At 37.2% G+C, this 15,724-nt stretch overlaps 1 protein-coding gene across 8 annotated transcripts in view; it reads right to left on the reverse strand.

Annotated features, from left to right (window-relative positions):
• Positions 1-15,724, reverse strand: part of GBF1 (golgi brefeldin A resistant guanine nucleotide exchange factor 1) — a 108,384-nt gene that overhangs the window by 83,418 nt on the left and 9,242 nt on the right. For all 8 annotated transcript variants that reach the window (XM_006182963.2, XM_006182961.2, XM_006182962.2 and 5 more), the window contains exons 2-3: positions 13,721-13,826; positions 12,211-12,277 (exon numbers count right to left, since the gene is read on the reverse strand). In XM_006182963.2, the coding sequence (XP_006183025.1) occupies positions 12,211-12,277; positions 13,721-13,816 (163 nt within the window). In that variant the 5' untranslated portion in view covers positions 13,817-13,826. The remainder of the gene's footprint in view (positions 1-12,210; positions 12,278-13,720; positions 13,827-15,724) is intronic.

Genomic DNA, 15,724 nt, shown 5'->3' on the forward strand with positions numbered 1-15,724 from the left:
GGGCAGAGAAGAGGGGTGGGACAGACAACACAGGCAAACACCACTGCTGCTCTTCTGACCATCCTAGAACCTCTTTCAGCACACCAGGCCATACAACAATTTCCTGAGGTCACATGTGGAAGCTGGGCAGACTTCAAACCAGTGCCCAGCTGTCCATTCAAATTCCAGAGCTTCTCAAATCACCACCCCACTAGACCATAAACTTTGAGGATAGGAACTGTGTCACTCTCCTTGAAAACTAGGTCCCTAATACTGAATTCAGTGTCTGGCACACATTAAGTGCTCAAGAAAATTTGTTAACTTAGTATACACATGAATTTCTGCCAATAGCAAAGTTCCTGAAGAAGATGCTGTTTTGGAGTCTTTCCAGCACAAATGACTCCCTACTTGACCCACCAAAAGAACTCAAAAGGACGGCCAGGCCATGTCTAACATGGCATGTTGTCCCTCTTTCCAGAACAATCAGCTTAACATCACATAAAAGGGATAAGGTACAAGGTGCAAAGTGACTAGTCAGTCACAATTACATCCACAATCCTTATTTCCTTGGGGAAGAATACTTATTCTAACATTCTCCAGCACTGTTATGATTCAAATGGTCTCAAATTAATCTCTGCCTTGTAAAAGCTGATTCATCCAGAGAGAAACAACCATACAAATAGAACTGCTTCAGCCATTTAAAAAAAAAAAAAAAAAGAAAGAAATCCTGCCATTTGCAACAACAGGGATGAACCTTGAGGACATTATGCTAACTGAAATAAGTCAGACAAAGGAAGATAAATAATGTATAATCTTACTTACATGTGAAATCCAAAAACAAACAAATTCATAGAAACAGAAAGCAGAATAGTGGTAGCCAAGGGCTGAGTGGTGGTAGGGAATGGGGAGATGATGGTCAAAGGTTATAAACTTCCATTCATGAGATGAATAAGTTATGAGGATCTAATATACAGCATAGTGACTGTGGTTAATGGTAATGTATATTATACATCTGAAAGCTGCTAAGAGCAACTTAATAAATAAATAAATCTTAAATGTTCTCACACACACACACAAACTGTAATTATGTGACATGATGGATTTTGTGGTAATCCTTTTGCAAAATTGTAGTATCATTTTGCAAAAATATGTGTGTATCAAATCATCATACTGTACACCTTAAACTTACAAAATGTTATATGTCAATTATATCTCAATAAAGCTGGGTTGGAAAAAAAACATGTAATAGCAGATCTTTAAGTAAATAAATGAATGAATAGATAGACAGATAGATAGATAGATAGATAGATAGATAGATAGATAGATAGATAGGACTGCTTTAATGAAACCAAAGTTGATAGGGATGAAACCCAAATGTAATAGACCCCTGGTTCCCAAAGGTCAAGGGGACTAAGGCACTTCACAGAGTTCTTCACAGGATGCAAGAATAGGATGGGAGAGGCACCCTCACTCAACACACCACTTGACTCCTTGACCAAGAAATAACATTGCAGACAGACAAATTCAAACCAGTGCTGGAACAGAAGTAAATTACAGGCTGTCTCTACCAGGGCTTTCAAAATTTTTAACCACGACCCACAGAAAGAATACAGTTTGCACTGCAACCCAGAATATACACATGCTTCTAACTGAAACAAAAGTTTCCCAAAATAATACTTATTTTTATTATGTCTGATGCTGATAATTTTTATTCTATTCCTTTTTTTCCCTCTCTTAGTGTCCATAGCTTGTATCAAAAAGCAAAGAAGTGCTCAAAGGGGTCATATCAAAGGAACAAAGGAATTAGCTTGAAGGAGCTCTCATTGGCCAAACTTGGAATTACCTGAGCACCAAAAATAATCATAAGTGTAATTAACTGTAAACACTAAATAAATAAAAATCCACAGGCCCCCAAAAGAGGGAAAACTCCTCATTTTCCACCATTAGTGGTCATTATTATACTTACTCCTTACTCTAAAAACAGGCAATTTAAGGGAAAGAATTAAGCATTTTCCTTGACTTTCCAGGAGAAACTGTAGTTCATCCTCTAGTTCATGAAGGAAACCTATTCTAGAGAACACCAGCTAATAATGTAGAAAGAAAGACAGAATTAGAAAACCATCATTCTTGGTCAAAAGACACATGAAAAGATGCTCAACCACTACACATCAGGAAAATGAAAATCAAAACCACTTAGACATCACCTCACACCTGTCAGAATGTCAATCATCAAAAAGAACACAAATGACAAATGCTGGCGAGGATATGGAGAAAAGGGAACCCTCCTACACTGTTGGTAGGAATGTAAATTGGTACAGACACTCTGGAAAATAGTATGGAGGTTCCTCAAAAAACTAAAAATATAACTACTATATGAGCCAGTAATTCTACTCCAGGGTATATATCCAAAAAACAAAAACACTAATTTGAAAAGATACATGCACCTCACCACAATATTCATAGTAACATTATTTACAATTGCCAAGATGTGGAAGCAACCCAAGTGCCCATCAACAGATGAATGGATAAAGATGTGATACATACACACACACACACACACACACACACACACACACACACACACAATGGAATACCACTCAGCCATAAAAAGAATGAAAATTTGCCATTTGCAGCAACATGGATGGACTTTGAGGGCATTATGCTAAGTGAAATAATAAGTCAGAGAAAGATAAACACTGTATGATATCAGTTATATGTGGATTCTAAAAAAATACAACAAACTAGTGAATATAACAAAAAAGAAGCAGACCCACAGATACAGAGAACAAACTAGTGGTTGGGGGAAGAGAGACAACATAGGGGTTGAGAGTGGGAGGTACAAACTATTGTGTGTAAGATAGGCTACAAGGATGTACAGCACAACATGGGGAATATAACCAATATTTTGTAACAGCTGTAAATGGAGTACAGCCTTCAAAAATTGTATAAAAAAGAAAAAAAATTAATAAATAAACTCAAAAAAAAAAAAAAAAAGAAAGAAAGAAAGGAAAAGAAAAAAGAAAATCATCACTCTGCAGCATACCACTTTCCCTCCACCAGTGAAAAATGATTCTGGCAAAAATTCATCAATGGATTATCATTAGTGGATTATCATTATCACTAGTAAAGAATACCAGAGAACAGGATATTCACAAGGTACCAAATTATTACTTCACAGATTACCTACTAATTGCAAAGAGAAAAATAAATTCATTTTACAATAAGGAGATATGGCTGTCATCATTAGAAGCAAGTAATCAACTTTAACACCAATAGTGGGACGAACTGATAGTAAATGCCTCCTGTGGCAATATAACATGAAGTACATCTATGAAGTACTCTTCCCAAAAATGTTTAACCTGAATCAAGTTAGGTTTTTAATCCTAACTTCTAGAATGGAAATATATGAGGTAGAGGAACAAGTTAAAGGACACCACAAGGAAACAGGCAAACCCAGAATGTAGAACATTCTGAAGATAAATGACTTGGTCTCTTCAAAAGATCAATGCCAAGAGAAAAAAAAAAAGTGGAGAAAACTATTGGATTTTTAAAGTATAAACAGATATAACTACCTAACGAAATGAGAATTTTGCTTGGATTTTGGTTTGTAAAACCAGCAGTAATTATAAAAGGCAGTTTGGGACAAGTAGGCAATTCTAATATATGGACTGGATATTAGCTAATATTGGTAAATTATTGTTAAACTTCTTAGGTGTGATAATGGTATTATGATCATGTAGGAGAATATCCTTATTTAGAATGCATGCTGAAATGTCAGTATGCCTGCAACTTATTTTCAAATGGTTTATGAAAAAATACACATATATATGGATAAAGCAAATATGGTTGAATGTTAATAATTCTGACTCTTATGAAGTATGGGATATAGGCAGTCTCTGTGATATTATTTCAATTTTGGGTATGTTAGAAATTTTTCATAATAAAAAACTGAAAAAATGGTGTACAACCCTTTAAAATGATATTGCAGGTCTTTAATAGAATGCAATCTGCAGTCTGAAGATACTACTCTAGCCCACAGTAGGGCAGTCATAATATTATTTTAGCCCTCACTTTATTATCAGTTTGGATTCAGTTTTCTTAAACCTGTTGTTTGCCCAAAGAGACAAATGAACCCTCATGAAAAAGCTCCTGTGGAATGAGGCTTTCTTATTCTGCAACTGTCAAGAGTCAAGTTTTATATTTTTTCCTGCCAATGAATAACTCACTTTACTTGAAAGAATAATCAATCAGTAGAAAAATTCCTACCAGTGTCAGGGAAACTTCATTTGTCCCTGACAAATGAAGATTTTAGAAGATTTTTTCTAATTCAGGGCCCATCACAGATAACACTGAAGTCCTTTTGATCCTCTTCCTCCTCAATGACCCCAACTACCCTTAGTCTCCAGTTCCCAAGCTGCTTTCCAGGACACCTGGAAACAAGCTACACGGCTTAGTGCAGAAAAAACCTTTATTCCCACACTACATCTGGCCCTGCCTTTCCACCAAATCAAATGCCAATTTATTGCCTTCTGATGTAGAGTCTATCAGGCCACTTCCTGGATGCCCCCACTTCACATTGGGCCAGAAACCCAAGGCAATAATCTGAGTTCTACAAATGGGCAAGTAATCGTTCAACAAGCATGGAACAAAGAAAGTTCAGTTGTGATATGTGTACATGTGACAGGCAGCCCTTCACAACTCAACCTACAGCAGCTAACAATGATAATGGAAGAGGCATACAATGAGAAGCCAGCCAACAGGCAGCCAGGAGTGCTTGTCCATCTAAGTCCTTCAGATCTCCAAAGACCAAAGTAAAGAAATAAAGGTCTCAAAATGGAAAAGGAGTATCTTATCTCCTGATTTCCAGAAGCAAAACTGAAAGCTTAAGGTAGTCACTGCTCTTCATCTACCACCCTTTCTTAAGGAGGCGATCTGAGTTGAAATGATCTAATCTTCATTTTGCTCTATATCCTGGTCTATCTTCTAACGGGTGCCAGGAGAGAAAAGAGAAATGCATGCACTCTTTCCATAAACATATCCAATATCATTTTAGAAACTGGGGTGACCCACTGAGCATCTATGAGCATAGAGAAGCAGTTAGAGAAGGCAAGATTGAGACAAATAACTCTTTACTATCTCTCCTAATCAAAACTGCACATTGAATTTCAAACATTTGGCTTCTTCTGAAACCCTCTTGGCACTTGCATCAAGTTTGAGTGGGTGGAAAGAAAAGAAGAAAGGGACTCTGCCTGCCTCTTTCTTAAAAACAAACCAGCAGCTGGCTTTCCCTCTTTTTACTCATCTGACTGCTGTCATGGCAAGCTGGGCACATACCCAGAGAGAAATTTCAGGCCTCAAGAGATGGCTGTGCTAAAGATGACAATGTCAATGAGAGCAAGACCAGCAACTTTGACATCCACCACAGACCACACTGTCACACTGCCCCCTAAACTCTACTAGAAAGAAATTAGGTTCCTTTACCTCTGCTTTTGAGAGTGAAGCTATTAAGAATGCCCTTTTTTCACAGCTTCCTTTCAGATACATGTAGTGGAAAACGTGCCAGCAGACTAGTTCTGATGGCTAAGTGTGTTTGAGTATTATGGAGAGAAAAAGGGAGATCTGGACCAATAAGAATCCAGACTATGCAGAGTGGCTGCTTCTCAAGAAAGTCTTCATTTTCTAATCTCAAGGACAAACAAATGTTTGGAAGAACTTTTCAGTTTAGTAGTGTCAAGCGAAAAGGATTCAGATCATTCGATAAAGGCCTCAGTAAAAGAAATGCCAAAGTACAGACTTCTGGGGGCCACCTTATTCATATGGCTATTGCCTGAGGAAAAAGAATCACAGTACACAGTATTTTCCCTAACTGTGCTCAAATGCTTACAAATCTGAGGCCACTCAAGCTACCAAGATTCCAAGGTGCCAAAGTCAGTCTGACTCAAATTCAAATCACACCCTAATGTGTTACTAAACAATTTCCCAACTAATAGTCATATAATTTTTATAGAACAAGAAAGTCAAAAAGGGCACAGGAAATAGATACTTTAAAAGTAAGTGTGCAAACTTTGCCTCTTCCAACACTCAGTCCATTACATGAATTTGTCTGTCAAATTTTATCACACTTGGTTCTGTCAGTCCCGACTTTAGGCCCTGAAAAATCCACAAGTTCATTTCCAAGTGGGACAAAGCTAATGACTCAGTCAAATAGTCAACTTCTTCTCATACTGATTAATAATGATACATTGCTTACTTTACTACTCCCCAAACTACAGGCCCCTACAGAAAAAATGAAATAATGCATTCAACCAATACTAGAGATGGTATCTCTAAAAGTAAAATGTTTTTCAAATAAGGTACCCTTACTCAATCTTTTTCCTGACAGTGACAACTAAAATCTCTTTCCTACACATCTCCACGTTCTAAATGAAAAAGATTAAACTTGAGGTGTGAGGCATCCTCGAACAGTTTCACTTCTACTTAGAAGGTTATTTCTAAAAGGCCTAGACCAGACAAGTGTTAAGTCATAGTTCCTCCCAGGCCAGACTGTTTAAATGTTCTCTGGAAACCTCTGGAGGTTACATGATTCAAACCTCCTAGCTCAGACTCTGAATTCACAAAGCTTGAGACAGATAGTACCCTACAGGTGTGTTTGTCCAGGATAAACTATATTTAAATAAACTCCTGATACATCCACTCTCTTCAGGCACCTGCTTCTCTCTGTAAAACTCAAGCACACCACATCTTGCTGTCCAGGTAAGTACAGTTTAAAAAAAAAAAAAATCCTATCCCTCACAGTTACAATATGCAACCCACTGATGTCTTTGGGAATACCTAAACTGTAGCCAGAACAGCTTTACATGAGAAAGTCAAACAAGCAAATGTATGAGCTAAATTTTTGTTCATTTCTTTGGCTTGTGTGTTAGCAAGGAAAAGAGCAGGAATAAGAAAAGATGGCAATAGATTGTTCCCTCTCACTATCATCCATTCCATGCCTGAGAGGGAACCATATGGCATAGAGTAGAGGCCACAAAGGTTAGCCTTGAGCCACTAGTCTTAGAAACCAGTGACTATGAGTGCAGAAGTCTGACTATTTATTTACCATTTATTTACCCAATGCCATTTACCCATTTGCCATTTAGTTACCCAATGCCTAAGTGCCTAATCAAAATGCCTAGCACCTAGCAGATATTCAGTAAATATTGGTTAGAAGCAAATATTCAACAAATATTGGTTAAAAGTAATTCACTAAGCTAGACCTAGAAGGAATCTAAATCCTAGTAAATCTCAGAAAGAAGAGGTCCAAGAAGCTAGAACAGTCCCATAAGTTAATACATGTGCTTATACTGAGCTTCAAGACAACCTTAGTCTTATGCTAGATACTCCCAATCCTCATAGGTCCTCAGAATTAAGAAGGCCACCCTGGGGTTAAATCTCCAAAGGCAAACTCATTATCCTCCCCACTACCACCACCCCTGACACACACACCACTAAGAGGTCTTCCTTAGGCCTTGGCTCTGAAGGCTATAAAGTCATTAAGAGGTGATCCCTTAAGAGAAGATTCTGGATATGACACTTCTACACTGTTCTTCCCTCTATGTTTTAAACCAAAAACTCTCTGGAAAAGAATTTCTTTGTAATGATCTAAGGTTAAAGACCAAGAATAAAAACAGTCTGTATCTGGAGGCAAATGACCACAACCAAACACCACAAATCACAATTAAGTCCTTTCTGTGAAGCTATAGTGGATGAAGGGAACTAAGGCTTATAAGGACTTGCCTAGTCTGAGAACAAAGAGATCAAGAAGGATTCTTGTTCTAGCTAAAACTAAACTGTCTACTCTCTATAGACCTAAAACCAAGAGTAGTGTCAAATATCCTGATATTTCACTTTCCCTTTCATCCACCTATCCCATGCAACAAATCTTACCACTCAGTATAATTGTGAGATTGAAGATAACTCTAATATGCAAGAGCCCCGCCAAGATCTCTAGAAGGATAAAAGGAAATGTCTTTGGAATCTAAGCCCATGGTAAGATTTGGGCAGATGAAAGAAAGAAGCTGTGGTCCCTCTGCCCCTAAGGCCAGGATGCCCCAGCCCTGCAGGCAGCACAGAGTTAACTACCCACCCACTTTGAGAAGCACAAAGGTACACCACTGCAACATGCCTAACATTTACATTGCCTCTCTCTGCTCATTAAACAGGTTTTGGTTAAATAATGAACAAACTGTATTACAGACTCCGATGAGAATTCCAAAATTATAAATCAACTGGGAAAGCCCAAAGGGGCAGACAGACAGGGAGGGGGGAGAAGGATAATATTGACTAATATAAAGGGCGCAGCTTGACAGTGGATATTCCTGCCACACCTGATCAAACACACTCCGTTGGGGGAGGGGAAAGAGAGCAAGAGTGGGGAGATGGGACAAGACAGCCTGAAATTTGCATCCGGAAAAGATTAAAAGGGATTCTTTGGGGATAGAGAAAATACATAATATATATTACTATAAATGCAAAACTGTACTAAAAGCTAACTCAAATGTCAAAGATTACAGCTTGAATAAATTTAAATATAAAAGCCATGTGCTTCTTGAGTTAATGAGAGAGACATAAAAGGACAAACTGGGCCGGAAGGCTGAATAGAGCCTTATGCTGCCTTTGCTGGGCAATGGGTTCAAAGCACAGCAGCAACTACAGTCAGAGGCTTCCCTCCATGGCTCTGAGCCTGACAAATCCATCACTTTTCCAGCCTACTTTTGGTATTTTTTTAAAGGGGTAATTTTATGGGATATGAATTTAAAGTGTACAATTCAATGGCTTTTAATATATTCACAAAATTGTACAACCATCTTCATTATCCAATTTCAGAACATTTTCATCACCCCAAAAGAAAACCCTATTAACCATCAGCAGTCACTCCCCATGCCTACTTTCAGTTCCTGGCAACCAAACATTTAATTTAACCCCTCAGAATAATCTCCTAAAGGATTCCTAAGAGAACTGAAGGACCAAATGAGGGGCAGCAGTCAAGTCTCACTGATGGTGAGCTAAAATTACCAATATGCAAGCTTTGCTCTTAGGTACCCTGTACCTTCCAAGTGCAACAGTCTTTTTAGATCTGATATTAGAACACTCTATTACTCTAAATGGTGCAGAGCATACTGTTCTTATGCATTTTGGGCAAATATTGTCTGCAAATGTGATCCAGAGACACATATCTGTGAGAATAACTGGTATGGTCTTAGTCAGCCTTACTAGAGACAGAGAACTTACTTCCTTCACAATGCTCAGATAATGCTTCTGGAGGAATATGTAGTACTTGCAACCTTAAAAGATTCTCTGATTGTTTACAAGAAAAGAAAAAAAAAATCATTTTGGTTAACTGACAATGTCCAGTGAGCCACCTATTTTCAACAGTAATATTCTTAACCAACCAAGCCAGCAGACAGCCTAGAAAAGCACAAACAGAAAGCCTTTGTAAAAAGAGCAAGTCCAAGTCAGTTTCATGAGTTAAACTGAATGGAGTCCTAGAATTCCTGCCATATTTCTTCCAATCTAAGTGGTACACCATTCCCAAGTCACATGGCACGGGCAGTCCCTTCAGTTTCTCTCTCCAAGTTCAAAACCATTTCCCAGCCTCCCACCATTAACAGGCTTCCAAGAAAGCTATCCTCCTGATACTGCCAATCAGGAAAATCTGTTTGTTTCAGTAAAAGAAACAAGAAATTGGTCATGGATTGCAGAGCCCAGGACCACAGGGACAGCTGACCCATAAAGCTGCTTCTGGAAGCCAGCACTGGGGCGGGGGGTGTCAAAACCAATCAGAAGACCATGAAATACTCTATTTCAGGTCCACTCTGTCATTTTCTCAGGCAGGTAATATGCTAAAACCCAAGAACAATGGGGCAACCTTGGCAGGCACCATTTCAACATCTGCCACAGCTGTTGGCACCTGGAAAATATTACCACCTCCTTCCTCGCTCCAGGGGAAAACGTGGTAACACCCAGTACCACTGACAGAACTGGCTCCTCAGCACATTCTGGTTTTATTAGTTTCAAGCAGCAAGTAATCTGGATTCTGAACCCAAATATGTAAGAAAATTAGGCAGTGGACTTAATTTTGGTAGCTCTTAAATGGCATAGAGACTCCAAATCCTGGACTACACTACTCACTACAGATAAAGCTGCCCGAAGAGTAAGCTCACTACAGACTAAGCTGAAGTCCTGGGATATGTCAGGATGGAGAGAACAAGTGTGGGGTATGGACTGGACAGCAAGTAAGAAATGTGGCTCTGCAGGATAGCAGCAACACCTCAGCTCCTCGAGGTCTGCAGAGTGCCCAAAAGGCCTACCTGTGCAAGCAGCCAACTTTCTAAAGCAGCCAAGTCACTTAAGTACAGGCCATAATATGAGAACATGCCACCTAGTTGCAGCATTAGCTGTGCTAACTAGCTAAAAACCACCTCCTCTATACTTTAACTGCCACTTCTTCTATACTTGATCCCTCTTGGCCAACTTTTCCAACACTGAGTGAAACTTTTACTCATTTTCACAATGAGTGAAATTTGCTCCTTTAAAGAAACATGTAGGGATTTCTTAGATAACTTCAGAAACCTAGGTTTAGAAAAGTAATAAGGAATTTTTCTCCAGATATTCTCCTACATTTCTCATGAAAGGAGGAAACTTATTTGTTTATTTTTAATTTGCAGAAGCCTAAAAATTTCAACTGTGGTCTTAGATATGTTACTAGCTAAAACCATTCCAAGGATATATACTGCAAAAGCCCTTTATGTTAAACAGAGGAACACAGCTCTGATGCTTTCCCTTTGAAAAATTCAAAGTGTTGAGACTTGCCTCCTCCTTTGATACATATTTATACATAATACAAGGCACTTCCTGTGTACATTCTCTAATTGTATGAACGGAAGTGACACAGAATAGGACACTAAACTTGGCATTAGGGGTCTGAATTCTGGTTTTGACTCCACTTCTTAGGATCAGTGTGACCTCAGATATATCACTTAAAATATCTCTGGGCTTCCCTCACAGGGTTGTGTAAAAGTTCAATAAGGTAAGGTAACTCGACTTATGGTGATCATTTTGAAATGTAAGAAATACTGAATCACAATGTTAATAACAAGAACTAACACGGTTCAATTTTATTTCAAAAACAAACAGCAAAACTCATACAAAAAGAGATCAGATTTGTGATTACCAGATGCAGGGGATGACAGAAGGAGGAATTGGAAGAAAGCAGTCAAAATGACAAACTTCCAGTTATAATATAAGTAGTAGGGATGTAATGTACAACATGATGAACATAATTAACACTGCTGTATGTTATATATGAAAGTTGTTAAGAGAGTAAATCCCATCACAAGGAAAAAAAATTTTTTTCTGTCTAATGTTATATCTATATGAGATCCCAGATGTTCACTAAACTTACTGTATAATCATTTTATAACATATGTAAATTCAAATCACTATGCTATATACCTTAAACATACAGTGCTGTATGTCAATTGTATCTCAAAAAAAAAAAAAACTGAAGAAAAAAAATTAAGTTCCCCATCAAATAAATAAATAAATGAAAAAAGTTCAATAAGGTAATAAATGTGAAAGTGGCTTTGAAAATTCTAAACATATGAATATCACATAAAATAATTATGATTAGGAAAATGAGGGCAGGGTATGTGACACAAAAGATTCTGGCAACACGTGAAGACTGAAAGATCTGCATTACAGACAGCTAAGGCCCTAAACCAACAATGATTTTCTGTAAGAGTTTTGTTGCAAGTATTAAAAACTTCACTTGTGCCACCATCTTTCTATCTCATAGAATACATGAGTTAAAGAAAGTAGTTGAAACAAAACAAAACCACAAAATAGCCAAAAATAACTTACATATAACTCAAACAATGAAGGAAACTTTTAATTGTATGAACAGATTCCCCACTAAAGTGGGACACCCTACTAGGAACTCTAGGGAAGACTACAGTAAATTAGGGCAAACTACACCATGGCAAACCTGGTTTGCAGCCAGTTTTTTTAAAAGAAAATTTTATTTATCGTTCATTCATTTAAGTACTATCTGTACCTGCTTTTGCCTACAGTGACAGAGTTAAGTAGTTGCACAGTCACTATGGCCTGCAAACCCTAAAATACATTGTCCTTCACAGAAGAAGTTTGTCCATCCCTGAAATAAATCAAACACATTTTTTAACCAGGACTTACCTGTTACATTGTTTAAAACCTCCTTTAAATGACTGAAATTATGCAACAGAGGATCCCGTTCCTCATCCTGTAACACACAAATTAAAAAAAATTCATTATCAGGCCAAGAAGAAAAAGGAAGTAAAAGATAGATCATGGGCTCTTTCTCTGAATCCAACCATAAAATTCAGTTAAGTTTTCCTTCTGAGGAAAAGGTTAGCCATGGTTCATTTTTCCAGAACCCTAATCTCATATTTCATAGAAGTACTCCAGGCTTACCTAAAATAGTAAATCCTGAAGTACTAATCTTAACTACACCATGACCACAACACTCAAGCTACTATGGTAGGTTGCTAGGTCCTTTATATATGCTATGGTTGGAATGTTTGTGTTGCCTCAAAACATATACACTGAAATCCCAAGATGGGTAATTAGGTCATGAGGATGGAGCCCTCAAGAATGGAGTTAATGCCCTTATACAAGAGGCCCAAGGGCACTCCGTTGCCCCTTCTACCATGTGAGGATACAATGAGAAGTCTGAGACCCAGAAGAAGTCCCTCACCTGAACATGCTGACATCCTGGTCTTGGACTTCCAATCCCCAGAAATAAATTTCTGTTGTTTATAAGCTACCCAGTCTATAGCATTTGGTTACAGCATCCCAAACAGACTAAGATATGTTTACTATTCTATCTCTTCTCCTTCTTCATACTCATCATGTAATCAAACATATACACATTTTGAAGACATTCCTGACTCCACTCTCACTTCTAAAACAATCTGTTTTTTATAAAAAAAAAATTTTAAATAAAAAAATTTAAAAATAAATAAACAATCCATTTTTATAAGTGAACATAAGAAATTTCTAAATACACATATATATATTCAGCAAGTTAGAGAAAGAAAGTAGTTAAAACAGTAACTTAAACAATGAAGGAAGCGTATAACTGTATGAATTATACAATTCATACAATTCATACATTGTAATGTCTAAACTTGTTTTTACAATTGTACCAAAACTTGCTTTACACAACCATACAAAAATCCTTGCATATCCTTGAATGTACATATGCAACAAAGAAAGTCAGCTTTACAACAGGTAAATCTTACTCATCTGATTACAAGATATAGCCTGCTCTATATATGAAAGCTTGCTGAACTCCAAGGAGTAACATTACTAAGCCAAACTCCATGTATCAATAACTAAACTAATTTAAATGAATTTCATAGCTAGTTATAGTTCTCAGGGGTTAGAAGATAAGGAATCTCTCTGACATTTTTAGGCATGTTAAAGAGGTCCCAAGTACTAGCTTAAGTTGTTTACGAAAACAGCTAGAAGAAAAATGGTGTCATCTTTTGGGTACCAGAATAAAAAAGGCAACCTATAAATTTGACTCTAGTTGAAATAAAACAGAAGGGTCCTTACCACCAAGAACAACTCTGAATTCCTACTATTATCATTATCAGGAAATTGATTAACCATGCATCAGATCCCTTACAGTGACCAAGCTTTCTGTACATTCCCCACTTACCAGTGGAGTATGGGTGCTCCATCGGGCATTTCGTTTGATGGCTCCGACCACGATGTTAATTTCCCCTTGAATGATGTAAATATTTTTATCCACCATCCTGGCAAACCTAACAAAAACAGTTAAGAGAAAAGCTAGTTAACATTTGGTTACCCAAGAGCACATCCATGCTTAAATCAGTATTTGACAAAGTTAGAATTATGATTTAATTCTTCAGTACCAAGATTTCCCGCCCCATACTAAAATGGGATAAAGTCCTTTTTATGTTATGAATCCAACTACCTGGCCTTCCTAGAGGTCTCTGGAAGTTCAAGATACAACTTAAAAGGATCAATCCAGAAAATTTCTCAAAGGCACCTCAACAATCTCTAATAAGCATGTCAAATTCTTCAAAGTCATTTGTTCTCCCAAATCTCTCCTATCTGGCATTTAGATATGCAGCTGTCTTGCTAGTTTGCTAGTCTGTTAAAGAAATATTTCAAATCTTCCCTTTGTTCTTTTTTAAAGTCAGTAAATAACAGTTTCAGTTAAAAGAAAACAATGAAAGCTGTCAGAAAAATAGCCTTGATTTGGAATCAGTTACAATGTCAATCTATAGACTGTATCCATTCTGCCAAGTCAGCTCCAGAAAACTAGACAGTGGCAGTGATACTACCTTTGAAAAGTTATGAAAAGTCAAGTTCACCTGCTTATTGTAGGAAATCTCTAGTAAACATACTGAAAGATAGACTCTTCTTGGCATACAGAAAAGCCTATGAGCATGTAAAATCAACCTAATGACTTTCCATTATTTAGAAACCCTTTAAAAAGCAAAAGGGATAAAAATCGGAGTTGGGGGGACATAGAGTTAGACAAACATTTAGATCAGGCTTAAGGAAAGTTAAAAGAGTAAGGCTAAGAGAGTAAGGGAAGAAGAAATTCCAGAAATATTTATTTAATAAGCACCTACTACGCATAAGGCATCTTTCAGGGTGCTAAAGATACAAATAAGACATGGAAAGAGCTCTCAAACATATTGTGGAATGAAAAAAGAACTGTAGTATGTGACTGCATGTTACCAGTTATGCAAAAACCAACCAACCCACCTACTCTACGCAAAATACTAGATTTTGGGGGACCTGAGATATTTGAGCCTTGTTTACAGGTATAATATCCTGCTATTCTCCATTTGGTAACTTAGCAAACTTTTTTTTTTTTTAAAGCGCAAAGAGTGGTGACATTCCTCAGTCAAATTTGTCTGAAGTGGTTTGGATTTTGGTAAGCCATTCCAACTCAGTATAATACTTAGAAAGCAAAGCATCTTTTCAAGAAAAACTGCTCCTTCCAGATCCACGAAACAAAAATAGATTTATGGTAAAAACTGTAAATGATCAGAGGTCAGAAAGAGCAGCAAAATCAGTGGTTTACTCTGATGGGGTTTTCTGTTGTAGGAACTCTTCATTTCTAGTGTGTTTTATGTTTATTTTCAGTATGTTTTGTAATAATTACTACATTTTGTAGTAATTTAAAACCAAAGTTGCTAGCATCACTTTGCTGCTGTACCAGTTAATAGTCACAGATTCCTATTAAATAAAAGTATGCTGGGAATATCAAATGTAAAGAAACAGTTTGTTAAACAGCATTCCTGTAGGAAAAGAATGATGTTGTTGTGCATCTGGGCTCACCACTGTCACCCTAGCTGGACATGTCCTGGGTTTCAGACCTTGATTGCTGGACTCCTGGTATTTAATAATTATTTCCAGTACTTGTTTTTCTTTTTTGTTTCAAAAAATGCACAAAAGCAAAGGGAAGAATATTTAATCCCTGAACAGAAGTAAATACTATCAATATTTTGGTACATAACCTTCCAGTGTTTTATATACATACATACTTTTAATTTTTTAATATCTTATTTATTATCATATTGTTTAATTATTTTTTAAAATTTTGGTGTGGGGGGAGGTAATTAGGTTTGTTTAGCTTTGGAGGAAGTACTGGGGATTTAACCCAGGACCTTGTGCATGTTAA

Source organism: Camelus ferus, chromosome 11 (assembly GCF_009834535.1).
Source record: "Camelus ferus isolate YT-003-E chromosome 11, BCGSAC_Cfer_1.0, whole genome shotgun sequence".
NCBI lineage: Eukaryota > Metazoa > Chordata > Mammalia > Artiodactyla > Camelidae > Camelus > Camelus ferus.